This window comes from Equus przewalskii, chromosome 27, assembly GCF_037783145.1.
Source record: "Equus przewalskii isolate Varuska chromosome 27, EquPr2, whole genome shotgun sequence".
Taxonomy (NCBI): Eukaryota; Metazoa; Chordata; class Mammalia; order Perissodactyla; family Equidae; genus Equus; species Equus przewalskii.
This window is the reverse complement of record NC_091857.1, coordinates 37,971,628-37,999,316: the sequence shown is the minus strand read 5'-3', so window position 1 is coordinate 37,999,316 and position 27,689 is coordinate 37,971,628. Positions and strand designations below refer to the sequence as shown.

Sequence of the window (27,689 nt, the reverse complement as noted above, 5' to 3'; positions counted from 1 at the left end):
GCACAGCACTGTCTTCCTTCCCTGACACGTGTGCAGGCCCCGAGAGAGCCCTGGCAGGGAAAGTCTCACTTTAAACATCAGAAGGGTGACACGAACACTGTGCAGCAAACTCACAGTGACTCCTGGGACCAGCGAAATGAAGGAACCAATGCCGAGGACAGAAACAGGGCTGGTGAGACTGGGGAACAGCAGAAGCTTGAGCTCGCCTTCTGAAGCACAGCGGCCTTGTCTGGTGTTGCCCAGAACAAGCAGGGCCTGCCTGTGAAGCAGGCAGCAGAGCCCCCGCGAGTGGCAGCAAGAGCATGGACCTGGGGTTCCTGTGACCCAGAGGTGCACTCACTCACTCACTGGGCGCCTCCTGCGCTCCCAGCCCGGCCCGTGTGCAGTCCAGGTGTCTGGGGCAGCTGCACTCGTTCACTGGGCACCTCCTGCGCTCCCAGCCCGGCCCCTGTGCAGTCCAGGTGTCTGGGGCAGCTGCGCTCACTCACTGGGCACCTCCTGCGCTCCCAGCCCAGCCCCTGTGCAGTCCAGGTGTCTGGGGAAGCTGCGCTCACTCACTGGGCACCTCCTGAGCTCCCGGCACTGTCTAGGAGCTGAGAATCCAGTAGAGAACAAACTGGGCTCCTGTCCTCGGGAAGCTCCCACGTGGCAGGGAGAGAAGATGACACAAAGCACACGGTGGAGGTGCTGTGGAGGAGAGCAGCCCAGGGCAGAGTAGCCCTGAGGTGGGGTTAGGGGGAGGGGTCCACGCCTCCCAGACAGGGTGGGTCGAGCAGGGCTCGCTAAGAGAGTGACATCTGAGCAAAGACTCCGAGGGCACAAGGGCACATGGCATCAGGTTCCCTGTGAGGGGAGCCTCTCAGGCACAGGGCACACCCGTGCAAATGTCCCACACGGGGACCAGGCCGGGTGCTTCTGAGGAACAGCGGGGGGGCCGTCAGGCTGTGACAGTGAATGGCTGTGACGGTGAGGAGGGCAGAGTGGTGGGAAGGACTTTGGATTCTGCACTAAGACAGCAGTCGGTGTCCGCAAACGGACGTGGATCTCTCTCTGCGGCTGGCCCAGAGGCCACGGGAAGAGCCAAGAGGAAAGCCCAGCTTCCCACAGTGGCGCAGAAGCCAGCCCCACGTGCCGGGCTCCGCGCAACTTGTTCTCACTGAGCCGCCTTTGTCCGGCAAGCATTTGGTTTCTCTGCTATGAGAGTGTCCCAGACCCCTGGGTGCCTGTCTCTACCTGTCTGCCCTCTCTCACTGTCCCCCTGGGTAGGGAGCCTGGGGCAGCAGGTGACCAGGCTGCAACTCAGCATCCTCCTGATGAGCCATGGGAGCCACATGAGCCATCCCCCGAGCTTTGGTCTCCCGTATCCAGAGAGGGACAACCGATGACGGCAGAAGCTGGTGCAGGACAGGGGCCTGTACGGCGGCTTCAGGATCTCTGGCAGGGACATCCTTGCACGAAGGCTTGAAAGGCCAAGGACGGCGCCATCAGCCTTCTGACTCACTGATAAGAACAGGCTTGGCGGTTTACCTGTTCCCACCTGCCCGTTTCTGAGGGGAGGAGAGGCTTATTTGCCACCTATCTTTAATTCAGAATATACTACTGAATTCTCTCCAAGAACCTGAATGAAGCTAGTAACACTCAAAATCCTGTGTGCTTTGGGACCCGTTAGTTTCCCTCTCATTTATATTTAAATAAGATTCTGTCCTCCTGAGATGACAGTGATAAACAGTGAACGGTGGGCCATAGGCTGTAGTTGGCCAGTCGTGGCTTACATGAAAACCTGGGCACACATTCTTTCACACTGAGGCAAGCTTGTTCCAACCAGCCATATGCCCACATCTCTGGAATCATCCGATCACACAGGACAGATGGTGCTCACATGCCCATTTCCCCAGGTTTGCATACACTTTTCAGCTGCTCATAGTGTGAAAAGGCCAGCCCATCCTAATATTACCAAAGCAACTGGAATCCTTGGCATCTATTAATTAGGATGTGACAACGTGGTTTCCCCATGACCACAATTAACCTCTCAGAACTACACATACCCACGTACCTACAGAGCCGGTGCCGTCGATGATGGCCGTCACAGTGGCGAGGGCGTGGGAGTTTCCTTTCAGGCTTTTGTGGGTGCCCTGGAAGAGAGGGGGAACGAACATGAGACAGGCCCCGGCCGCATTACAGAGAGGAACAAACCTACACCTCCCACAGGACGGTTTACTCAAATAACCGTGCAGAGCAATTCGAAACAGGGGATGCCTTCCAGTAGGAAATTTAAGCTCTACTCCATTCCACACTCACCACGGAAAGATATGCAAAGTTTCAAGGGTATTTAATCAAAAAGTCAAAAACCATCAGAAATACTTGTCCAAGCATACTTTAAAGGACTCTTATAATTCTCTTCAAATAAACAAATATTTATTCAGCACAGTCGTCCTCTTCACCGAGGCACCACACCAGCCAACGTGGAGGGTAAGAAGACAATGAAAACTCGTGTCCGTCCCTCTGCCGTGCCAGCATCAACGCCCACGTTCACGTTTCTGCGAGGGGCCCTCTGTGACACATTAGACAGCTCTGCAGTGTCTAACAGTCAACCCGATTAATGGCAAATGCTGGGGAGGATGGGAAGAGGGCAGGACCCAAGAAACCAACGGAGGCAGTGCAAATCTTAAAGGTGCTCTGGTTTCCAAAAAGCCACACATGTGAGGCTGGGGAAAAAATGCGCCAACTGAGGACAACCAAAGGAAAAAAACAAATCAGGAAAAATAGCGTCTGGAAACCGAAACCATAAAAATAAACCAAAGCTTGTAAAAATAAACGTGTGCACATTTGTGTATACACAGCTATATAATGTAAAATAAGGCACACATGCAAACTAATAATCACCCCTAATCCATGTTTTCTGGGGTCTAAAGAAGAAGAGAAAGTCCCTCCTCTACCCTCTAAGCCCATGGGGGCAGACCACTGCTGCTGGTCTGGTGTGGACTTTTCCAGAATTTTCTCTGCCCCGACAGGAGCATGGACACGCTTCATAAAGGGGGTCTGAGCACTCTCTTGACATAAAGGTGGGCTGTGCTATAAGTCAGCCACCTGGCGGAAAAAAGTCAAGAAAAGCCCAGCTCGCCAGCCTCTCTGCCCCATCCGGACGAGGCCCCCAGTGCTCTGCAGGGGAGAGAGTCGAGATGCTGAGGACAGCGGACGAGGGCCGCTGGATGCTCCAACAGGGCCGGGTGTCAGGCATCACGCTGCCCGCAGCCCTGAGAGAAGGGGTACAGGGCAGGCACGGGCACAGCGGAGCTGGCCTGCTGTTTGTAAACAGGAGAGCAAGCTGAGGGCTGGGAGTCAGGGTCTGATTCTGGAAGGACTTCAGAGAGATGCAGAAGAGGGGGAGACCACTGGAGCCGCAGGAAAGTTCCAGGGGACCCGGGAGTCGGGGGAGTGCTGGACCGGATGGCCGAGAGGCCCGCCATGCTGCCAGGAGTCTAGAAACCACTTTTGGTGAAGTGCTTTGGTTTTAAATAAGCTTTGCAAGTTAGAATAGTCTTAGATTCATGGAAAACTTGCAAAGATGGCTTACAGAGCTGCAGTTGGCCCGCACCCACTTTCCCTGCGGTACGCTCTTCTGACGTAATTAATGACCCAGCATTGATGCATCAACATTAACTAAAGTCTATGCTGTATCCAGATTTCCTGGGTTTTTATCCAGTGTTAATTCAGTCTTTCTGCTCCAAGACCCCCTCCAGAAAGCCACACGACCCTTAGTAGTCGTGCCTCCTGAGGCTTCTCCCGGCTTTAACAGTTCCTTAGACTTCCTGGTTTCTGCTGACCTTGACAGTTTTGAGGAGTCGAATGTCCCCCACTTGGGATTTGTCAGGTGTTTTCCTCATGATTAGACGGGTGTGTGGGCTGTTGTCCACAGAGGTGAGGTGCCCTTCTCACCACATCAGGCCCAGGCTGTCCACGTGGCCTGTCACCATGGCTGAGGACGTGACCCCTGGCGGAGCGTTGTGTAAGGTCTCTCCACTCGACAAGGCTCCGTCCTCCCTACGCTGTCCACTGCGGGAGGCGCCACGCACAGCCCACCCCTTGGGACAGGGCAGGCGTGCTGCCTCTCTGTGGACGGGGTAGCCGCACAAACCCTGCTGTGTGGAGACCTGTCTCCTCTCCCCTGTAATTAGGGAAGCCGCCTTTTCAAAGGGCCCTCCGTACCCAGCGCAGTCTTCCTCCAGACGCCCGCACCTGACCATGTGTGAAGTGTCTGTCTCTCACGTCAGGCAGACGAGATGGCCCCGACCACGAGTTGAGCATCACTTTGCCCACAGCCCCTCCTCCAGGAAGGGCTGGTCCGTAGTTCCTGTGGATCCAAGGCCCCGGGTGGTTCCTGCCATGTGGCATGGGCGCCTACCATCCTGTGCATTAACTACGTCTTTAACATGCCAGCTCCTTCTCTGGACTATGTCCTCCCAGGGCCAGTTCCCCATCTGGCTTGTCTCTGCAGTCCCCAAGGCACCCAGAGAGGGCGGGACGAAGGGGAGGAGCCAAGCTCACGCTGCGGAGGCACCGTGGGCAGGCTGTCCCTGGGGTGCACAGTCACCCATCTCTGGGGCTGAGCATGGGCAGCTCGGAGGAGTGAGCCAGGCTGCTGGCCTCTGATGAGCCCCTTCCTCTCCTCTCGGCCCCTCGTTGACAGAGCAGGGGCTGCCATCTCTCCTGCTCACTTCAGAGGACTCTCACCACACACACCAGCCACCACCAAAAAAGGTGCTTATGTAAATGCACAGTTCTACCAATAGAGACCATCGTTTGTCACGAACGGAATTGGTGACCACTGCGGCCAGCATTCGGCCCCCCGGCTCTGTGCTGAGACGTGCGGCTACTCACCAGGTCGGCAGAGACGGCGGTCGTGATCAGTGCGTATGGCCCGCTGACCAGGGCCCCGCTGAGCAGCAGCATGGCTGTGGAAACCAGAAACCAGAAGGGAGTTAGTGCACAGACGGCACCCCCGGAGAGCCCCCACGGTCTCAGAGACCCTCTAGGTGGGGGCACCTGGTCTCATGCATGGGTCCTGGCCTGAGTGGATGCAGGCGGGTGCTGGACAGCAGCCCCACATCCTGGGGGTGGCAACTGCCAGGGCAAGTGTCAGGAGTGTCCTCCTCTAAACTGGCCCCAGGATGTGCTTTGTGAGTCCACTCACACTTTCTCAAAGACTCAGGCTGTGCTCAGAGGACCTGGGCCTCTGGTTCCTCGACCCTCAACGGGCAGCAGCTGCCGACAGAGCGAGAGGCAGCAAAAAGCCCGGCGCACCGAGAACAGCCGTGACTGGGTGAGCGAGCGCTCCCTGTTGTGGTGTCGCGTCTCTGCACCCACAGGTGCAGACGGCAGCCCTCATGGGAAACCTGGAGACCCAGCGCAGCTGAGTTCCCGCAGGCAGGACAACTGTGCCTGATTTGGAAACACAGTCACTTTCCTAAACCGTCCTCTAGGCTCGTTCCCAAACTCTCCTCGGGTTCACATTCCTCTGTGCAGAAGCGCCTGGACCGAGGGGTCGCAGGAAACTCCACAGTCCTCGCACAGCAGCAACCTGCCTTCTGGGTAGCTTCTAATGGCTCACACCAGCCCCGACTCCTTCTAATCCACACTTCTGGCTTGTCAGGTCAGTACAAGCATTTACTAAGTATCAAAGCCATGATTTGACAGCATTGCTTGCAGGAGGTTAAAAATAGTCCTGCGGGGTTACGCGGCTGCTCCCAGAATGGTGGCTGACAGGAGCCAGCTGGGAGGTGGCTGGAGCCTGCCCCGTCCCTGTCCCTGTCCCGTCCCTGCCCCGTCCCTGCCCCGGCCCGCACCTGCCAGCGCTGCAGGTCTCAGGCTGCTCCAGGCCCTCCCGTTGCCTGCCAGCTGACATCTGGCTTCTGTGAGTGGCTCCTGGCTCATCACGGCCCGGGACCAGGTGGTCTGCCCGCTCCCACGCTCACTCTCAAATCTGCCCCACCCACGGAGGGACGCCGGGGCTGTTTTAGCCACATCATATGCTCAGTTATATCAGCTGAATGCTTCTTTCTTGATTTTTTATTTCATTTCACCACACTGTGCAGACAAAAATTGTGTGTGAAAGAAAAGAAGGCCCCATGGACTCACCGATGGTGGCTTCTAGACCCATTTTGCTGATGGTGGAGAATATGTACAGCTGTGAACAGGGTAGAAACAGGGTAACAACAGTGGTTTACTACAAGCAGCTGACAGACTGCCCGGTAATCTCTATGTCTGACAAGCCAGGCAGCCCCCCAGAGTGGAAACTCGGAAACATGAAGGCAGGTCATGCTGCCTGGGCTCAGCTGGCTGAGGACAGGCGTCTGGGGAGGGCTTGGCAAGTTGCTGCCCAGACGCGCGGGTTCAGATCCAGCACTCGGTGGGCTGGATCACTTGGGGCGCCCCCGACTTGCAGCGCCTGCGGCAGGTGGCCACAGTTGGGGCAGCCCTCCCTGGGCCCCGGGCCTCAGTCTAACGATTTCCTCCCCAGGCTGCCGCCCCGAACAGCTGCACCTGATGCAGCGGGAGCCCTCGCAGCAGGGGGCCACCACAGCCATCTCTCCAGCAAAGGTCCTTTGAGTGTCTGTGTTGGGCAGTGTCCAAGGCCCCAAGAAGACCGAAAACTAGGCCTTGTTCTAGGGACAGTCGTAGCCTAGTGGAGTGGCAGATGGGCAGATACCCCCAACGCAAGCTGAGGAGTAATAATATTACTTATATTATCGCTATAAAAACAGCAACACTAGGGGCTGGCCCCATAGGTGAGTGGTTAAGTTTGTGCACTCCGCTTTGGTGGCCCAGGATTTTGCTGCTTCGGATCCTGGGTGCGGACATGGCACCGCTCACCAGGCCATGCTGAGGTGGCGTCCCACGTGCCACAACTAGAAGGACCCACAACTAAAATACACAACTATGTACTGGGGGGCTTTGGGGAGAAGAATAAAAAAAGATTGGCAACAGGTGCTAGCTTAGATGCCAATCTTTAAAAACAAAAAACCCCAGCAATGCTATAATAATGTCTCATTTAATCCTCACATTCCTCCTGTGGGGTGGTGCTATTGTCATCCTGGTTTTTCAGATGAGGAAACTGAGGCACAGAGAGGCAAAGTAGCTGCCTGAGGTCAGGTGCTACTAAATGTGTACAAAACAGCATGAACCTGGTTATGCTGGGTAGGGTCAAGGCTGCCTGCGGAGCTAGGGAGGGAGCTGGGGATTCTAACCGACAAGTAGGAGCCTGGGGGTGGGAGGGGGAGGGCGTCCCAAAGGGAGCAGAGGCACGTGGGAGCCAAGGATGATGATAAGCAGCGGTGCATGCAGAGGGTGGCTTACAAGTGTGTGGCAGGATGGGGAGGCTGAGTGGAGGTGGCCTGGAGGCAGCTGGGGATATGCAGGCCCGAAGGGAACATGAGCAGGGTGCTGAGGCGATGGCTGGTACCCAGAAACCGCGAGCCACGAAGGGAGCTGAGCCCGGGCCTGATGGGAGAGTGTCTGCTGGTGGGGAGGACAGAGGCGGCTGCTTCCAGAAGCACTGGGGCACAGACGGGGCAGGGGTGGGGCGGGCTCACCGTTGGGGCTGCGAGCAGCAGCATCAGGCCGCAGGTGGAGGCCCTCTTCTCCAGTCGATCCGAGATCACACCTGCCAGGATCCCACCTGCAAGGCAGAGCGGTGGATCCTGAAGGGGCTCGGGTCCCCAGGGCAAGATCCCATGGAGAGGAAGCGGGACATATGCGACAGCAGCAGGGGGAGCCTCTCCTCTCTCAAGTCCCTCCCCACCTCCCCACTAGCGGGACGCCCAGCTGCACCGGTGCCTGACCTCCCCACGGGCTTATGCGGCTGCGGTCAGACCTGAGTGACTGGGGCGTCTCCCGGTGAAACTAGGGGGGTAATCTTGGCGTCTGGTTCTAGGCTGGCCCCAAAGCTCCTTTCTTGTCAGGGTACTAATCCACCAGTCTGCTGCCTATGGGAGGCACACTCCTATTTCTGAGGGAGTGCTAGCTCCAGCTCAGTCAGGGCTCAGGATGTAGAAAGAGGATGTTCCCTAGGGTGGCGGCCGTGCACCCACTCAGGTGACATGGCGCCGTGGGGAGCACATTCCACTCAGCAGTTCATCAACTCCAGGGGACCCCAGGCCACAGGCTCCCGGAGCAGAGCAAGTGGCCACGAACTCACCGAAGATCCCACCCACGTCAAACAAGGTGGACAGCTCGCCGGCTTTTTGGGCATCAAGGTGATCTATTAACATGACAACAGAGCGTCAGTGAGGACGTCACAGATGTGTAAAATCTACACTAACATCTTCTTTTTTTAAAGATTGGCACCTGAGCTAACATCTGTTGCCAATCTTCTTTTATTATTTTTTTTTCTTTCTCCCCAAAGCCCCCCGGCACATAGTTGTATATTCTAGTTGTGAGTGCCTCTGGTTGTGGCATGTGGGACGCCACCTCAGTGTGGCTTGGTGAGTGGTGCTAGGTCCGCGCCCAGGATCAGAACCAGCGAAACCCTGGGCCTCTGAAGCAGAGCGCTCAAACTTAACCACTTGGCCACGGGGCCGGCCCCATGCCTAACATTCTTTTGTTTCATAAGTATGATTTAAACCAAGTAGCAATTATTAGCTAACTCAGATTAAAAGAAAAAAAAGCAGTCCACTGCGAGGGTAGACACATAGCAAGGATGAAAACCAGACACTCTTAACCAGAAAATGAGGACTCACCTGGCTCAGTCTACTAATTATCCCACCTGGGGCTTAGTGTCCCCTCGGGGTGGCTGAAAGTTAGATGCTGCACAGAGGCTGCCGCAGAGGCTCTGGCACTAGAAGAGTGCCCCGTCACACAGCCATCTGACCGCAGGTTTTGTGTCTGGGAGGGTCTGCAAGCTTCTCACACTGCAGATGAGGAGCCGAAGCTGCATGACGCCCAGCTCAGGAGCCTCCGTGGGACTGCACGAGCCCTGGGCTCTAAGGAGGATTGAGGAGGGCCAGTGCAGGGGAAAGGAGACTTGGAGGCATCGGGGACGCTGATCAAGCCCAGCCTGTCCTAGTGTCCTGAACCGCACGCACAGGGGACTTTGTTTTTTTCCAACAATCCCTCAGACTGGAAATGCCAGCAATTCAGGACCCGAGTCCTAAAAATGTCACCCCTTTTGCAATCACAGGGGAACAAAGGAAGAAGGTACAGTGCCTGTCTACCCAGGGCTCCTCTGTCTAGACTGCGTGTGGCTTGCCTGCCCTAACAGACTGGAGTGCTGGACAGGGAAGGAGGCTCGGAAGCCCTGGGGAGCTCCTTACCGTCTTCCCATCCCCCACAGGTGCTGTCCCTGCTAACGTGGACCGGTCCCCTCGCTGCTTCCTCAACTTCCACCCCTGTGAGATTCAGCCCTCCTCACCTGGTTCATGTCCAGCTCTGCTTGGCCTTATGACACGGCTGGGGATATGAGGTCTGCACTCCGCAAACCCCCGCGCTCCAAGTTTCTCCTCTTCGTCACATTCACCAGAGTCCACATCTCCTGGGGACCCTGGTTTCTTTTCTCTCTCCTCGAAACCCCTGACTCCGGGGCCCAGAAGCTGTGGGGCCCTCCTTGGCCATCCCGTGTCCTTTTGGCCATGGTGGCAACGCCTACACTCAAGGATCTCTTCTCTAAGAACTGTTGGTCCCTTGTCTCATCCTTCCTGCTGTGGCCACACACAGTACGGGAGCGCACATTACAATTGAGCCGGGACGTTCTGTCATAATCTACAGCTTCAGCGCCTGCTGGACTTCGGAAATCTAAGACAAACTGTCAGCTCTCCTTAAAATTAGAGCTCATACCCAAGAAGCACTTTCCAGGTCAGATTATTAAGCATGCAGTATCTCAGATCCCCAGGGCCTCCAGTGCTGCTTGCTGGCTGATACGACCTGAAGTTCCATGTAGCCTAAATTTAAATGCAGGCTGCCCCCAGATAGGAGAGCCCGACCGAACTGGTAGCCACAGCTGGGACCTAACACGTCCACCCTTTAAACTTTGTTGAGCTTATTATTACGGTAATAACACTTTCATATCCGAATCCTTTTTCTGTACATTTCTACTGATTATGTTTGATTCGAAGCGTGCCTCTCAGAGCACCATGCCTCAGCACGCCTTTCCCTTCCGCGGCTACAGAAACCAGCAGAGGAAAGCAAGTTCGGATCGGAGCACTGCCCAGAACGCAACGTTTGTGCTTCTAGCAGCAGACACTCACCCACATTGGTGATGTACAGCGGCAGCCAAAAGAGGAAAGTGTAGCTGACCAACTTCGCAAAGAGCAGACACAGCGAGAACTCGATCACACCCTGAAAGAGACAGCGAGCCGGTGTCTGCCCCACACGTGTACTCAGCAGGTTTGTTTAATCCATAACAGCATTACAAATTACCTCGTTCCCACAAAAACAGCCCGCATCTCTGGTCTGGTTTTAGCACCTCTAGCTGCATGCAGGGAGGGAGCACGTGGTAGTGCTGTTTGTACACTGCAACCTAAGGGTGTGAGATCACTGGAAAACTGAATACAGACCCCCACAGCGCATGACTACCTCTGAAGGTCGAAACCCAATGTCTTTACACCAGATCAGTCAACGAAAACACATACTGATCAGATTCTCTCAGCACATCGCTCTGAACACTCAGCTATTACGTTCTCAAGGAGCGTGGGCATGGTGCAGAGCCACACAGCGGCTGAGCATTCAATGCTGATTTCTTTTTCCCTTTAAATGGAAATCCCTGCAAATTATACAGCGACCCAGAAACACATGGAACAAACGACTCTGACCACCCTGTGAGACACACAGACGACCGCACCCCACCTGGGGCTAAACAGCCCGTGGGTGCTGCAGACAACACCGGGAAGAGAAAGGCACACCTTCATGAGGAAATCGTGGTGTGGATTGATGGCTGCTGCGAGGTTTGTTTGCGTTTTATTTCATGTCTGCTTGGGAAACTGGAGTGAGAACTTGAATGACACCAGGTACCGCATCCCTGCCCCCTCCCATGCTGCAGCTGCACAGGAGCGTCCAGCAAACTCAGCGAGGAACACAGGCTCAACCCACGGGAAGGATTTTGGAATTAAAGAGCTCGTGTTTCACAGCAGACACCCCAGCATGAGGCTGTGTGACATCTGCACGCCTGTCCTGGGCCTGCCACTGTACTCAGTGCTGTCCTTAAGGGTCTCGTCGAGTCCTCAGGACGTGTGGCATTACGCCAGGCACTGAGCTCATATTACAGATGAGGAAATGGAAGCTCAGAGTGGTTGGGACACCCTGCTCACTTGTCTCGGCAGGGCCATGGTCAGGCCAAATAACTTTTTATTTAAAACCAGCATCTCCTACGGGCCAGCCCACAGAGACCTTTTTCAGTGACTCCAGGAGGCTTCTCCACTGGCCGGAGACCGGCTTTGGGTTCTCTGCGGGCCCAGGTTTACCCTGGCGCTGGCAGGACGTCGTCCTAAAGCAGAAGTTCTCCTAAGTTCTTTCATTTCTGTGATGTTATTTTAAGGTTCTAGGTCGTACCATTTACGTTTCTAGCCCCACACAATTGTGGGGGCCTCTGAGTCTGTGCTCCCTCTGCCCTTTCTCACCGAGGGCGAGCATCAGTGAAGCCAGTCTTGTCTGGTGTGGGAGCCACACTTGTTCCTATGGATACTGGTAGGCGAGGGCAGTGGCCCAACGTTTCTACGTGTGGTCCTCGAGGCCTGGCCACCCCAGCCCACGGGGCCACGTGTGCTCTCTCCTCTCCACCTGCTTCTGCTCCTGTGCTCTGCCTCTGCTGCCCTCCAAGGCTCATGGGTTAGGACAACACAGCTTCTAAACATCCTTTTACAGAGCTCCCAAGATTCTCTGCTGAGGGAGCCCTGAATCTAATAAAAGAAAATCTAAAGCTACAGGAAGTCTCATCATTGCACACCTCCCCAACCCCTGTTGGGAATAACCTGCCCCCTGAGTCTCCTTCCTGCCCTGATCACACACAATCCCCCACCCCAGCAGGTACCATGCCTACTGTCCAGAGTCTGGGCCAGCCGCCCCCCCCCATGGACCAGCACACCTGGTTTTTAAACAAAGAACAAGCCCAGAGTCCACGGACCATCAGCCCTGTGTGTGCAGGAGTGGCTTCTTTCTTCTCTTTGGTCTCTGCACAGCCCCATTCCTTCCCTGCCAGCACTCACGGGTCAGTCAGACCAGGTCTGTGTTCCTAAAAGTGCTTTAAAGGGTAAAGGAAACCGAGCTGGCTCCTCCAAGCCTCAGAGCAGAAGGCGGTGCTTCCCGGGCTCACACTCAGGGTCTCTGGGCGGCAGGCAGGCAGGCCCGGCAGGGGGCGCACCTCAAGGGCCCTGGCCAGCGGGGTGCAGGCCTAGGGCTGCCAGATTTTCTGGTTTTTCAGGTGAAGATGGGAAGCCCTATTTGTTTATGAAATTTCTGAACTTCTAAATGGAGACAATGAACTTCAAACATTTTTAAACACAGTACGAGGTAAACACAACGCGGCAGCCCCGTCATCCCGAGCCTCCAGGCTGAGATTTGCGGTCATGCTGTGAATTTCCAACCCCTGGACTACAGAGTCATGGATTCCTTTTTGCGAGCTTGACTATTGACAAGCCCGTTTCTTTTCACAGCAAGCACAGGTGCCCCGTTTTGAGACTCTCCCCAGGCACGAGTACTCACGGGGATTTTCAGGGCCCCTGTGAAGCTGATGGCCGCCACACCGCTCCCGGCGTCAGCCGGGAGAACGATGGTGTGGTTCTGGTGGGCAGAATGCTTCCCATCTGACAGCAGCAAGCACTGCATCTCTGGGTCCTGGAGACGAGTCCCAGTGACAGGAAAAAGAGAAGAAGAGGTGTTACCCAGTAGTCCATCTGCTGCAGCGAGGCCACAGTTCCTAACGACCGAGCTGCTCCACGGAAAGTCCTGGGGACATCTTGGACAACAATCTCACCTTAGTCATTGCTTTAAATCATTAGCATTCACGTGTTTTAAGGAAATACTAACTAAAACTCTGCAAAATCCTGTGACTCCTCCCATGAGGACAGATGAGGGTCCAGCACGTGGCTAAGTGATGCCAGAGCCGCTTTCTCTCCATTCATATTTCCGCCTCGCCCACCTCCTTTCTTTGTGCATTTCCTCATTAAGTCATTAAGAATCACGCCTGGCACACAGGAGAATTAAGCAGTACTATCTGAAAAGCGGTAGCGATCAGGGGACTGGGTACCGCTCAGCTCTGAGCCCAGTGGCTCTGAGCTGGGTAAGTCTGGGAAAGGGGACACCGGCGTGTCCTGCAAAACTTGTGGGACATCCTGCCTGCTGACCCAAGAGCCACTTCCAGTGTATGAGCTGCTCCTGCTACAAAAGAGCAAGGCACCAAAGCCTCGTTAGTGCTCAGAGGGCTTTGCAGGGGCTGGCTGAAAGGGGACACTGATCGACAAGGGCCAACACCTGCCTGGTCATGTCCACATCAAGGTCAGCCTGTGGTATGGCCAGGCCTGAAATAAGACCTGCCAGGGCTTCTAACTATAACCGTCTCTCTGGTGACATGCTGGTAAATAGACCTTCATAGAAGGAATAGAAAAGGGAAGAGAAGTTATACTCAGGAGACAGGGCTAGCTTTACTAGGCAGTAACTACACCAGAACACAGGGCTGGGGTTCTGCCTCAAATGGAAAACTAGGTCTTCGATAACAACTGGAGAGGAATTCCAGCCACGCGGACATCAATTAAGACCTGATGCTACAGACCAAATATTTGTGGCCCTCCAAAATTTATATGTTGAACCCCAATCTCTATTGTGATGCTACCTGGAGGTGGGGCCTCTGGTCACGAGGGTGGAGCCCTCATGATGGGATTAGTGCCCTTATAAGAAGAGACCCCAGAGAGCCTGCTTTTCTCTCTGCTCTCTGCCAAGTGGGGATCCAATTTTAAAGCATTTCAGTTGAATTTCCCTAAAATCCAAGGACTGAGATGTATGAGACATCATTTTCCCCTCTTCCATTATTTCAACCACCACAAATAAATTTCCTTAGGCAATGAAGAAAAAAAAGCAAGAAGACTGTTTAGTGCATTTATCCTTTAAGCTGATTTAAAAAGAAAATAAGTTGTAATTTCAATGATTAAAACCAAATCTATAATGCCCCTGTGGGTCAGTGCAGTGAGCCACGCAGAAGCCACACGAGAAACTTCTTGGAAGTTTCCTGAAAGGGAAGGGGTGGGGGAAGGCCCAGGTGTGGTGGGAGACCGCTGGGCTACACTGCGGCCTCCCCACTTCCGAGGAGGACAGGCAGGTAACTGAGTACCTCCGTGCTTCAGTTTCCTCCTCTACACAATGTGGAGTGGACGGACAGAGGGCTGGAAGATGACTTTTTATGTTATCTCTTGGTCCCATCTCATACTCCCAGCCCACCCTGCGCTCCTTCTACCTGAAACCCCTTTGGCCCAGGTACATGCAGACTCGTCCCCCCACTCCCTCACAGCTGGATACGATGCCACCTGCCTAGGGAAGGCTCCCGAGACCAGGCCTGGGGCAGCTCACCCTCTCTCGGCAGGCTCTGTCTTCCTGGCATTTACAGCAGGTGTTCTGTCTGTACCCTGACCCCATCCCCTGGAACGTGAGTTCCACAGGAGCAGGGGAGACATTGTGAATGATGCTCGTGGTGTGGCCGAACCTGGGGCAGTGCCTGCAACACTGAATGCTGGCAAAGAGTTGGTGAATGAGTCCCTTTCAAATTTGATTGAAAAGCTTAAAATAAGTTTAGCTTGCTAGCCAAAGAAGTCTAACAAGGGCAAACTCAAATTTTACTGTAGAACCACGAGGCCCAATTTTGTTGAGACCCTGGATGTCACCGAGGCAGCAGCTGTGACTTTCGACTCCGCGGCATCCGTGCCTGACTCACCAGAGGCTTGTTCTTCTCCATTAAGACGTGCTTCTGCAGCCTGAGTCTGTGCATGCCATTCTCATAGCCCTTCGAATGCTGGAGAAATATTTTAATTAGAGCCATTACTCAATCAACAGCCAGAAATTACACCTAATTCACCGTAGCAAGGGTACTGACTATTCTCACCAAAGGGAAATGAAACAAAGCGCTCATCAGCTTAATGTCAAGGCTCAGACCCTCAGACAACACAAGGTGAAAATACAACCCTTTTCGGGAGAATCATCCAAGACTGAGGTACAAAGAAACATGAGAACGCCAATTGAGGCAACTTAACTTTCCTTAAGGGCTTTGACATTTTTAACTGACTTTGAAAGGAAAGAGCCTTTAGAAATAACACAGGCCAATGTTTTTCGCCAAGTGAGGGACAGAGGCCCTTCCTGCGGGCAGATCGATTCAGGAGGAGGAACACGTCCTTCAGCGGGAGAGCGCGGCTTGTGTGACAGCACGCAGCTCGCGCGCTGGGGCTCCGGGGAGTGTGTGTAGCGGTCATGTGTTCACTTCTCTTGGGCGTGCACCCAGGAGTGGCATTGCTGGGTCATACGGTAACTCCATGCTCGACCTTCTGAGGAACTGTGTTTCCCACAGTGGCTGCACCATCTCACATCCCCAGCGGCGTAGGAGGGGTCCGATTTGCGATTGTCTGTCTTTTTGGCAGAGTCATCTTAGTGGGTATGAAGCGGTATCTCACTGTGGTTTTGATTCCATTTCCCTGATGGCTAATGATACTCAACGGCTTTTCCTGGGCTTATTGGGCATTTGTATGTCTTCTTTGGAGAAATGTCTCTTCAGAACCTTTGCCCATTTTAAAACTGGGTTGTGTTTTTATTACTCAGTTCTAAGTGTTCTTTATACCGGTGTCCCTCAGCATCCACAGGGGATTGGTTCCAGGACCCCCACGGACACCCAAATCCGTGGATGTTCAAGTTCCTCATATAAAATGACGTAGTATTTGCATATAACCTACGCATATCCTCCCACATCACCGAATACAATGTTAATGCGGTGTTAATAGTGTTATACTGTATTGTTTAGGGAATAATGAAAGGGAAAGAAGTCTGTGCATGTTCAGTACAGATGCAGCCATCACAGGCCTTTGATCTGCAGTTGGCTGAATCTGTGGATGTGGAACGTGACTATGGAGGGCCGACTGTATATTCTAGTTACAAGTCTCTTATCAGATGTATGATTTGCAAATATTCTCTCCCATTCTGTGGTCTTTTCACTTTCTTGATGGTGTCCTTTGAAGCATAAATGTTTTCAGTTCAGATGAAGTCCAATTCATCTATTTTTTCTTCCATCCCTTGTGCTTTAGGCATCATATCTGAGAAGGCTCTGCCTAATCTAGGGTCTTGAAGATTTGCTCCTATATATTCTTCTAAGAGTTTTACAGTTTTAGCTCTTACACTTAGGTCTTCGATTCATTTTAATTTTGTGTATGGTATGAGGAAGGGTTCCAAATTCATTCTTTGCATGTAAGTATCCAGTTGTCCCAGCACCACATGTTGAAAAGATTATCATTTCCCCAGTGAACGGTCTTGGCACCCTTGTTGGAAATCAACTGAGCATTAAGGGTGAGGGTTTGTTTCTGGCCTGCCAGTTCTAGCCCACTGCCCTGTGCGTCTGCCCTTGGTACCACACAGTCTCAACTACTGTAGTTTTACATTAAGTTCTGAAACTGGGAAGTGTGAGTCCTCCAACTTTATTTTTTTTCATGGTTGTTTTGGCAATTCTGGATCCCTTGAATTTCCATATTAATTAAAGAATCAGCCTGTCAATTTGTGCCGAGAAGCCAGCTGGGGTTTTAATACCAATTACGCCGACTCTGCAGACAATTTAGGGGGAATATTGCTATCGTAATGATACTAAGTCTTCCCATCAGTGAACATGAGATGTCTTTCCATTTATTTAGGTCTTCTTTAATTTCTTTTGACAATGTTTTATAGTTTTCAATATATGTCTTGCACTTCTTTGGTTAAATTTGTTCCTAAATATTTTATTATTTTGATGCTATTGTAAATGAATTAGTCTTAATTTCATTTTCAGATTGTTCATGGCTAATGTATAGAGAGACTATTGATTTCTGTATACTGACCTTGTATCCTGCAACCTTGCTAACTTGTTACTTAGCTCTAGCAGTTTTTGGTGGGTTCCTTGAGATTTTCTATATGCAAGCTCATGTCATCTGCAAATGGAGGTGCTTTTACTTCTTGTCCAGTCTGCCTGCCTTTCATTTCATTGACTTCTTGCCCAATCTGCATGCCGGAACGCTCTGGCTGGGGCCTCCCACGCAACGCTGAATAGAAATGGCAACAGCATGCATCCTTGTCTTCTTCCCGATCTTGAGGGAAAGCATCCAGTCTTTCACCACTGAGTGTGAGGTCAGTGGTGGGTGTGAACAGACGCCCTTGATCTGACGGAGGAAGTCCCCTTTACTCCCAGTTTGTTGAATGTTTTATCACGAAGGGCTGCTAGATTTTGTCAACCGCTTTTTCTGCTTCTATTGAGATGATCACATGCTTCTGGTCCCGTATTCTATTTATATGGAGCATTGCATTAATTGATTTTCAGATATTAAACCAACCGCATATCACTGGGATAAATCTCATTTGACCATGGTGTATGATCCTTTTTATATGTTGCGGGATTAGGTTTACTAGCATCTTGTTGAGCTTTGCATCTACATTCATACGAGATATTGATCTATAGTTTTCTTTGCTTGCGATGTCTTTGCCTTGTTATCAGGATAATACCTCACAGAAGGGGTGGGAAGTGTTTTCTTTTATTTCTTGAAAGAGTTTGTGAATAATTAGTATTACTTCTTTAAATGTCTGGTAGAATTCACCAATGAAGCCATCTGATCCTGGGCTTTTCTTTGTAATAAATTTTTTAAACTAATAATTCAGTTTCTTTCCTAGTTAGAGGTCTATTCAGATTTTTTATCTCTTGGGTCAGTTTTGCTCGTTTATGTCTTTCTAGAAATTTTCCCATTTATTCTAAGTTATCTAATTTGTTAGCACACAGCTATTCATAGTCGCCCTTTATAACTCTTATTCCTGTAGAGTTGGTACTACTGTCCCTTCTCTCATTCCGGATTTTGGTAATTTGAATCTTCTGTCTTTTTTCTTGGTCAGTCTAAAGGCCTGTCAATCTAGTTGATTTTTTCAAAGAACCAACTTTTGGTTTAATTGCTTTCTCTATTGTTTTTCTATTCTTTACCATTGTTTTTAGGTGTCATAATGGTATAGTAGTTATATATATATATTTTTTTTTAATAAAAGGGTCCTTATCTTTTAGAAACATATACTGAAGTAGTCAGAGACAAAATAATATGGCGGTATTTGCTTACAAAATTCATCCTGAGGAGGTGGGGGAAGAAGCATCGGAAGTATTGCTGAAACAGACGGGCAGAGTGATGGGTGCATGGGGTCCATTATACTATTCTTTTTACATGTTTTTAAATTTCCGTAACAAAAACTTTAAAATATCGGAAAAAATAAGAACTTGGCCCAGAGGACAGCACCTTCAAATGGGAACATCCTGGAACGTGGCTCTATGTAGCGCAAGTCACACTGAAGCGTCTCGCACATGCATTCTGCTCCGCCCAGAAGCTCCGTTTACAACAAAGCAAAGGTAGCAAGGGACAGTGGCAGGTGGGGAACTGGCCAAACTTGCCCTCAGCACCCCAGGGCTCTGGGGCCTCTTGAGAAGGCCCCGTGACAAGGGTTTTGCAGCATCCTACAGAAGGTAGATACAGTTCCTGTGGGAAAAAGAAGTTTGGGGGCTGTCTGCAGAAGCTGATGAAGTGTCTCCAGAAATCCGGCTGATCTCTCCAGCCGTGACCAACCCCTGAGAGGAGGAAAGAGGAAGAGGAGCCATCCCCCTGAGCTACCCGGCCCCACAGCATCCTGGGGCAGCCGGGCACCCCAGGAGCTCAGCGGGCTCAGGGAGGATTTGAACGACACAGCCGCCCATCCTGAATCATACACATGGTGCAGAAACAACCGCTTATGCTCAGGCGCACTCTCCCGGACTCCTGAAAGCAGTACATGAGGAAGAGTCGCCCCCTCCTTAAAGTCCCTGTACACTCGGTGCCTAGTTCCCATCCCCAGAAGATGTTCCAGGGTGGAAGGTGAGGGCCCAAACTCTCCCCAGTTCCCGAGGTAGCTGGTGAAAGTCAGGGTGTCCCCACTCCACGTGAGGCTCGGCCAGTCCCTGACCTCTGGGTCCCCTCTGCTGGGAAGCCCTTAATCCAACCGCATTGAGCTTCCCATCCGAGTTTCTGTTGTGACTGTCATCATCAGCCCTTCCCTGAAACTGCCAGTATTTGGAGGGTGACTCATGTTCACACTTTGTTACCCACTGACACTGCACAGACGAGCCCAGGCTGGTGACAGTCATGAGACATCTGGCAGATGGCACACTGTCCTAGAGGACAAGAAGCAGAGAGCGAGTCCTTACCGCTGTCAAGGTGGAAGAGCAGGCGATGTCCCTCGGATCTGAAACACCAAACATGTGACAACGTGAACCCTGGGCCGGAGTTTTCACTAACACAAGAAATTAACCCAAACAAGACACCATCTGATACTGTTACTGAATTAGCAACAATTCAAGAAAAAAGACAACGTCCGAGGAGCATGGGGTGGGGTGAAGGCACAGCCCAACCATGCGGCCGAGGACCCACGCCCCCGCCCTCCTCAGGGCCCTGTGACTGTTAAGGCCTGTACTGAGGCGGGTGCAGCGAAGCCACCCCAACACTGCAATGCGGGAACACGAACACGGCTGTGCTCCGTGGAAAGCATTCCACACGCGACGAATAACAATGAGCAGAGCCCATGTACACCACGGTGACTGGCCACGACAGATACGTTTAAAGGATAAGCATCAGAAGGAAATACAAAAACACGAAAGTTTATCAGAGTAGTGGGGTCACGAATAACACCAGGGCTGAGTTTTAAAATGTATGGAATTAATTAGAAATAAAAACTAGTGGGAACAAAGCATCTATCTTGATATAAAGCAAAATGCCTTTTATCTAAACCCAAGGAGGGAAGGAGGACACGAGAAAAGCAACAAAAGCAGAAGCTTTTTTCACTTTCCTACTTGAAAACTACACCAGTGACCTGTGACTGGGAGATGTGGGACCACAGCCAGACTTACAGGCACGGGGAGCGGGGGGAGGCAAATGCCACTTCTTCAGAAGCCAGAGGCCGCCTTTTAAATGGCTTCATTTCTCTCTCCCCACCACCCAGAATCCTGGCCTTTTTATAACTTTGGGTTAAACAGTTTAACTGCCTGGAAACAAACTGAGCTAAGGGCTTTAAACTGCCCACAGCCGAGGTCCCTCCCTGGTGACGCAGAGGGTGACGCCTGTGGAGGGCCACACCGAGTTGAGCACACTTCTGCCGGCCTGGAGGCCCTCCGTGCCTGCCCTCTGCGGTGGGCAGGGGGAGCGCTGGGGGTCTGGACGGCCCACCTGAGATGTGTGGTCTCCACTCACTTGCGTGATTTTCTGCAGCCACACTGGGATGCCCCAAGTCAGTCAGGAGGCCTCCTCTCCTCCTGGGATCTGGCCAGCCCCCCACGCTATGGCTTCTTCTCGGCTTTCACCTTGCAGGACATTAGCACACAAGACCTTGGTGGGGACATGCTGAGAGTGGCTTCATGAGAAGACCTGGAGGGACCCACAAGCAGGTGCCCTGACCTTTGGGCCTCGCCCTAGGCAGAAAGGAGGAGCAGGAGAGAGCTGGGCCCTCAGCCGGTCACGAGAAGGGGCTCACCGGAAGCCTTCACTGCCACCCCCAGGGTCAGTGACTAGGGATGAGCAGGGCGCAGAAATAAACCACCACGATGCACATGGAATTTGTCTTTCCTATCTGCAAAGGGGCTTCTTCTCTGGGCACAGTATTTGCTCACCATTACTTACAGCTGGCTGTCAGCATTCACGCACACGTGCCCGCCCCGTCACGAGGGCAAAGAACACGTTATCGACTCTTCTTGGCAGGATGGGTCCAATGGCCTTATTTTTGTTCTGCTAAGGACAGAGAGCAGCCCCCTTTGGATCGACAAGCCTTGTGTCTAGGGTGGACTGGGGCTGACAGGTGGCCTCTGGCCCATGGAGCTTGCTCCTGTCAGGTCAGAGAGGCCTCCTTTACAAGGGCCCGCGCCGGCCCTGAGTGAGAAGGAGGAGAAAGGGGTTCAGAGCCTGCATACCAGGTTCCCCTTGCCCACAGAGACACTCATGGACACAGGGCCCTGGTGCCTGGGGTCCCCTCACTGGAGGGCTACAGAAATGCCTCCTCCAATGACGCCAGCCGGGGGAGCTGCTGCAAAACGGACGTCTCAGAGGCACAGCACAGCAGCGAGTGCAGGGCAGTCCTTCTCAAAGCTGTGGGCACAGAGGGGCCCCTCCAGACCTTGGCCCCAGAGAGACGGGGGTGAATGGAGCCGGGCTCCCCAGACAGTGGAGCGGGTCTGAGTAGACAGGCCCACCTGGGGATCAGGGGCTGTACTGTGGTGATGGGGTCCCCCTGCCAAGAGGTACAGAGCAGATGGGGGACGTCTGGCCTGCGTGCCAGAGTGAGGGGGCCCTGGTGACCTGCTCTTGATTCCTTGGTGGGTGGGGGTGCTCATCAGGGCCTCTAAGTTCCCAGGGGGGGTGGAGAAGGACCTGGATGCAGGCTCCCACAGGTGCTTGGACGGCACAGGGGAAGGAGGGCCGGGAGGGAACGCGGGAGTGGTGGAGGACTGGAGCATCGGCAGCGAAGACGCGAGTGTGGGCTGCGGGCAGGGACAGAGCGGGTCCCATTAGCCTTGATAATCACCCATTTAATCAGGAGGAAACAGGGAGGGAAAGCCTCAGATGACAGAATGATGTGGCTGAGAAGACACGATACATGGTATTTCTCAGATGCTTTTGAAAGAAAAGAGTTCCCCCAGTCCCCACGAATAATCTTTATCTCCCAGAGTTCCAGGGACCCAGGTTTGAGAAACACTGACTTAAGAACCCAAACTCCTATTGTACAAAAATATCTTTCAAATGCATATTATCTCTATAAGAGAAGACAACATTTATAATTAACAAGTTTTGTTTTTTAAGATTATCATCTGAATGAAACAAAAATTTTTAATTGAACCCACAAGAACACATCCCAAGGACCTAAGGGGTCCATGGCCAAAGTCTGAGAAAGCCTGAATAGGTGAGCTGGCATTTAGCACACCTCAAGGTCACCACTCTCCGTGTGACCTTGGGCAGGTGAGTGAGCACCCCGAGACTCAGGCCTTCCTTGGAAATCCGTGAAACAGCATGTGTCCCGAGCCTGGCATGGCGCCTGGGACACAGGAGGCATTCAGTATTTGGCAGCCACCCCCCACCCCTGATGAAATGTCCTGATAATGACACGGGAAGAAGGAGAGCCACAGAGTGTGAGCTCCGTAATTGCTAGGAGAGTCTGAAAGAAGCCTTAGTCCCAATGTAAACACCGTCGCTCACTGATGGGGCTCAGGTATGAGGAATGCCCTGTTAGGTGATTTCTTGTGCTGCGAACGTCACAGAGCTTGCTTACACAAACCTGGATTATGGTGCAGCCTGCTACATGCCTGGGCTCTGGGGTGCTAACCTCACGGGACCACCATAGTATACGTGGTTCCTCGTCGATAAATGTCATCATGCGGCACGTGACTGTAACAAAGTCAACCTCAGATTTTAATACGAGAGGGTAGATGCAACCTCAGAGGCATAGCCGACACCCAGTGGGAGAACACAGCGAAGGACAGGCTCAAAAGGAAGACATTCAGTGGGAAAGTGGAGAAACACCAGGCCCAGAAGGTTTCTGCGGGCTGTGAGCCAGGCCCTGGGGACCAGCCTGAGCGGGAGCTGGGAGGGGAGAGAGGGAGCAGCCAGGGGGCATTTGACGAGGACGGCCAACCTGAGCGGAGCAGAGGGAGAACCGGCGTCAGGTGACTGGGCGAGATACACTGGGATGCCCCAGGGCTCTGCTGGGAGACCAGAGTGCACTGAGGATCCACGAAGAATGCTGGTGTGGGGTGGGCAGGGCAGGAGGAGCAGTGAGAAGAAGTTTTTGGTGGTACTGGTAAGAATAGGACAGGGAGCTACCTTGAGGGTCTTGTATAACCAACCATACACTTACCAGTAATGGCTACAGGCTAAGACCATAGGTAAGAAACCCCCCACCAACCAGAGGAATGTGATGAGTGGAGACAGAACAGGATGGCCTTTGTGGCCGGGCCTTCAGTCCCACAGCACCCGCTGCCCGCTTGCGGTGCCTTGAGACTCCCTGTCAGCGCCAGCTTGCCACTCTTCCCTCCCAGAGCCAAGGGGCAGCTGAGAGCAGGGGGCAGACACAGGCCGGAATGCACTCATCTGTCCTCCACTTCAGGGTCAGTCAGATCTCCCAGGAAAACCTTACAGGCGGGGTCCCCCGGCCTCAGAGCCTGGCGGGCTTCGAGGAAGCTGCAGTTCTGTCTCAGAGTGGACCCGGGAGGGGAGCAACAGCACTCCAAGGTCACCACACCTCAGGAGGGGGAAGCCGCAGGTCAGCCCACGGAATAGGAGGGAGGCACTGACAATAGGTGATGGGCAGTGATGGGAAGGCAGGTCCAGCCTGCCCCTGTGCAGACCCTCTCAGCTCGGCCCCCACTCCACGAAGCCACTGAACGCTGGATCGGTGGGAAGGAGGCTCTCATCTTATTAGGGAAGACCAAGCCACAGCTTCCTCATTCTGGGAAATCCTGCCCTGGAGGAGACAAGGCCCCGCAGGATGACAGCTGAGCAGGGGTGGTGCTAGGACCCCTGCCAGGCCAGCAGAGGGGCTCACGCCTCCTGCCGCAAAGAAAATAAGAGCCACTGTGGACTCCAGACCTCCCAGGGCCCCGGCACTAGTGAGGAGGAAGAGCCTGTTCCCCAGGTGACTGACGTGGAAGGAACACCTGGAGGGCAGGTGCTGGGGAGCCAGCCTGGAGGAAAACAGGTGATGCGAAGGGCCTTTCCCAGAACTCTGGTGACACTCAAGCTACAGTTGGATGCCACAGGTTGGCATGTTGGTGAGGGAGTCAAAATACCACTCTTAACAACTCACTCACACTGGCCATTTTGAGACGCTGCTAAAAGCTGAGAAAATGGTGAAACTGGGAGGTGAGCCTCAGCCCGTTCTGCTCCCCCGGTGGGCCTGCCTCAAGTCCTTGTCTGAACGCTGGCAGACAAGGCTGGCCTGGAGCCTCAGAGCTGCTTGGCTAGGGGGTGGTTATCTTAGAATTTAAAAGGCTAGCTTTAGCAACAAGAAGAAGAAGTGAGAAACTCAACAGAACATGCCTCACCTTCCTGGACGATGAAGCCGGCAGCTTGGAACGCCCAGGGGAAGCTACAGTCACTGCCCAGCACGGGTGGAGTCATTTGACCTGGAGCACCCCCACCTGGGGCTCAACAGTGGGGAGCTGCCTAGTACCACACGATCCTATTTTGCTTTCAGTCTAATTAAAGAAGTAAATGCCAACTGTCCCTCATCAGAATAGCTCGTGGGATTAGAACACCCCGACATTCAACAGCGAAAGCAGCACAGCCTCTGCACCATTGGTGTCATAGTTAAGAAGCCTTGTCCCGCAGGATCTCTATTTTAAAAATCAATTTCAAACTCAATTAAATAAAAAGTTTGATATTGAGTCTGGAATGGAACAAAGAATCTGATTTTCTGGGGGAACACTTCTCACCTAATTAGGATCTACGGTCTAAAGTCACACTATGCTTTATGACATGACCAGAAAGCAAACCATGGCTAACCAGAAAGCAAACAAGCAGGCGGGGCCTCCCGGGTGTGGCCACAGGACTGGGCGAGCAGGGGTGGCCACGCGGGCAGGCGCTCCAGCCCTGGAGGTGAGCAACGTGCAGGCCTGAGGAAGCTGAGAGACCCCCAAGCACGGGGAAAACCACACACACCTGCCGGGAGGGAAGGCTGCGGCGCAGGGGGACAGGGTAGAAAGCAGCTCAACAAAGGTTGCCCCAGACATCAGGAAACAGCCGAAAACCCAGCAAGACCAGGAGAGGGATGGCTAATTGGGGAAGTCTCTACCTGAGACAGGCAGTCCACTGGCAAGGGGAGGGCCAGCATGACCACATGCCTGCATAGGACTAAGCAACAGCCGCTCTCCTAAGAATGCGCCCCAAAGCCCCCGGGGTGGGTCAGCTCCAAGGCCGCCGGTACTTACGTTCGATGAGAAAGAGAAAGCACACTATCCCCATGGCTGCCACGATGGCCCCAGGCACGACGAAGGACAGGCCCCAGCACGTGGACACCCAGTAGCCAGCAATCAAGGACCCCAAAATGTTGCCCACGGAGGTGTGGGAATTCCAGACCCCCATGATCAAACCTCGCCTGTAACACAACAAAACACAAGACGGCAAATGATGTCGAGAAGCTCAAACAGGTCACTTGCATAGGACATGCTGCCTGCAACGCGAGAGCTCGTGTAGAAATAAACAAACAGGCAGTGCAGACACTCCTGCCAGCCACAGGACTAGAGGTGTTCACAGGAGAGTCCTGCTTGTACTTAGCCTCAGGCTGTGTAAGTACACATCTCTCTCAGTGCTCATTTATTCTACGATTAAACAGAGGAAAGAGGCTTTTCCTGAAATTCTTGGAAGGCCCCAAACTTAAACTTGTGCCTCGGCAATCTCAGCACAGTCGTGGGCTGAAATACCCATAACAGAAGCTCCTGCTGACCAGCCCGGATGGAGGGAGCAGGGCATCGGCGGAAGGCCCCAGGCGGCAGCTTCCCCATCTTGGTTAGTGTCTGCCACACTTCTCAGCCCTGGGCCTGGCCGCACTGTGCTGCGTGTCACACAGACGTTACAGCCAGATCACCAGAGGCGGGGGCAGCTCTGCTATTGGCAGTGGGTGACCCCGTTAGGACTTGTCACACTTCCATGCACCTTAGAGTCTTGTGAAAGTGTAGCCTTTGCTTCCAAAGACCTGGGGGGCCTTGAACTCTGCATTGCTCCCAGGTGCCCAGGAGGCCAGGCAAAGCCAACGCTGCTGGTCAGCTGTGCAGACTGACACAGCCTCAACCCGGCCCACCACAGCGAAGGCATCTCCTGGCACACGGCCCCACCTGAATTTCAGAGCCTCAAGTCCCAGAGGTTTCAACAGTCTTGTTTCATAGAGTAGACTAGTTAAAGTGTTTTCTTTTTTCCTGCAATAAATCTAAAGAAAAACTAAAAATAAAGTGGTCCGACTTTCGGCAGAATCTTTTAAAAAGTAAAAGCTGCTGGAAACACAGCTGCCTGTTCTCACCTTCCTTTTCCAAACCAGTTGCTGAGGCAAGTGACGACGCTGGGCCAGCCGGTGGTCTGCACCAGTCCGTTGACGATCTGAGACAGAGGGCGAGAGAGAAGACTCGCTGCAGGGGGAGCACGGTTCAGGGCCGCCTGGCGCCAGGCTCGCGGGAGCGGCCTCTTCTCTGTTCTTCAGAAGTTTGGGAGCCCCGCTGGGACTCTCGGAAGGGGAAGAGGGCAGAACCCTATTCAATGTGAGCCTCAACAGCCGAAGGTGTGTTTTAAACAATTTACATACATATATTTATCACAAAAGTAATACACGTCTATTGAATAAATTTTAGAATAAGCAGAGAAAAGAAGGAAAAGAAAATCTCTTGCTAGGAGATTAACTACTGTTAACAGCTTGGGGCCAAGCTTTCTAATCTCTCTCTCTCTCTCTTTTTTTTTTTGCTGAGGAAGATTCCCCCTGAGCTACCATCTGTGCCAGTCTTCCTCTATCTCGTGTGTGGGTCACCGCCTCAGCATGGCCACCAACAAGTCGTGTCGTTCCACATCCAGGCACTGAAGCTGGGCTGCCAAAGCAGAGTGTGCCAAACTTAACCGCTAGGTCATGGGGCCAGCCCCTGCAGTCTCCCTCTATTCTAAAACGTTTTAGGAAAAAATTTTCTTCTTTTTACAGAACAGTGACTGTACCATAAATATAGCTTATGATTGGCCTGTTTTCACTTCTTGTATCATGGAGAAAGTACTGTTGTTAACGATCCTCTGCAATGAGCATGCCCTCGACCTAGCGCCTGGAGAAAGTATCTGTCCGCTTTTCAAGAGCGCCCTGAGCCGACGTGTTAAAAAGGGATTTAGGAAGGGGAAGTGGGTCTGCTTTAGTCTCGGGAGTACCAGGGGCAACTTTATGAGACGACATGAAACAAGGTCCAGCCTAGCGCCTCCTACGACCCCCGCTGGGGCTGAGCAGCTCTCCAGGGGAGTGTCTGGGAGCCGCTGGTCTAGCCCTGGGCCAGCCAGGCTTGGCCTTCTCTCCAGGAACACGCAGGGACTCTGGGAAATTGATTTTTCCTTCCTTCTAATAGTCTATGTTACTACAAAGTGAATCACTTTTGTAATTAAAACAGCCAAACTTTTTCAAGTCCTATGGCAAAATTTTTAAAAGCGAATCACACACAAGTTGCTTTAATGATTTTATAACACCCCCCTCGGCTATTTGGAGAGCCTCAGAAGCTGAGCACCATTATTTTAAGTCATTTTCCTTTTCCAGTCAACATCTGTACACAAGGCTGTTGAGGGGCAGAGCCAAGAGTTCAGGACAGTGGGCCCAGCTGGAGGGCAAACCCGCCCAGCCTCTCGGCCTTCACTCCCTTCGAGCACCAGCACGCCCTCTCCTCTCCTCCCTGCCGACTGGCCCCATCCCCACCCTGCAGCTGACGACTCCAAAGTCCTCCC

The 27,689-nt window shown here is 52.9% G+C and overlaps 1 protein-coding gene across 21 annotated transcripts in view; it reads right to left on the bottom strand.

The window, feature by feature from the left end:
- Window positions 1-27,689, bottom strand: part of SLC37A1 (solute carrier family 37 member 1) — a 79,802-nt gene that overhangs the window by 11,777 nt on the left and 40,336 nt on the right. For 14 of the 21 annotated variants that reach the window (XM_070597301.1, XM_070597299.1, XM_008535282.2 and 11 more), the window contains 11 exons: window positions 26,251-26,327; window positions 25,166-25,332; window positions 19,406-19,443; window positions 14,906-14,983; window positions 12,688-12,819; window positions 10,239-10,329; window positions 8,195-8,257; window positions 7,590-7,675; window positions 6,136-6,184; window positions 4,879-4,952; window positions 2,054-2,132 (listed from right to left, as the gene is read on the bottom strand). In XM_070597301.1, the coding sequence (XP_070453402.1) occupies window positions 2,054-2,132; window positions 4,879-4,952; window positions 6,136-6,184; window positions 7,590-7,675; window positions 8,195-8,257; window positions 10,239-10,329; window positions 12,688-12,819; window positions 14,906-14,983; window positions 19,406-19,443; window positions 25,166-25,332; window positions 26,251-26,327 (934 nt within the window). The remainder of the gene's footprint in view (window positions 1-2,053; window positions 2,133-4,878; window positions 4,953-6,135; window positions 6,185-7,589; window positions 7,676-8,194; window positions 8,258-10,238; window positions 10,330-12,687; window positions 12,820-14,905; window positions 14,984-19,405; window positions 19,444-25,165; window positions 25,333-26,250; window positions 26,328-27,689) is intronic. The other 7 variants (XM_070597312.1, XM_070597313.1, XM_070597314.1 and 4 more) reach the window with 2 other exon arrangements.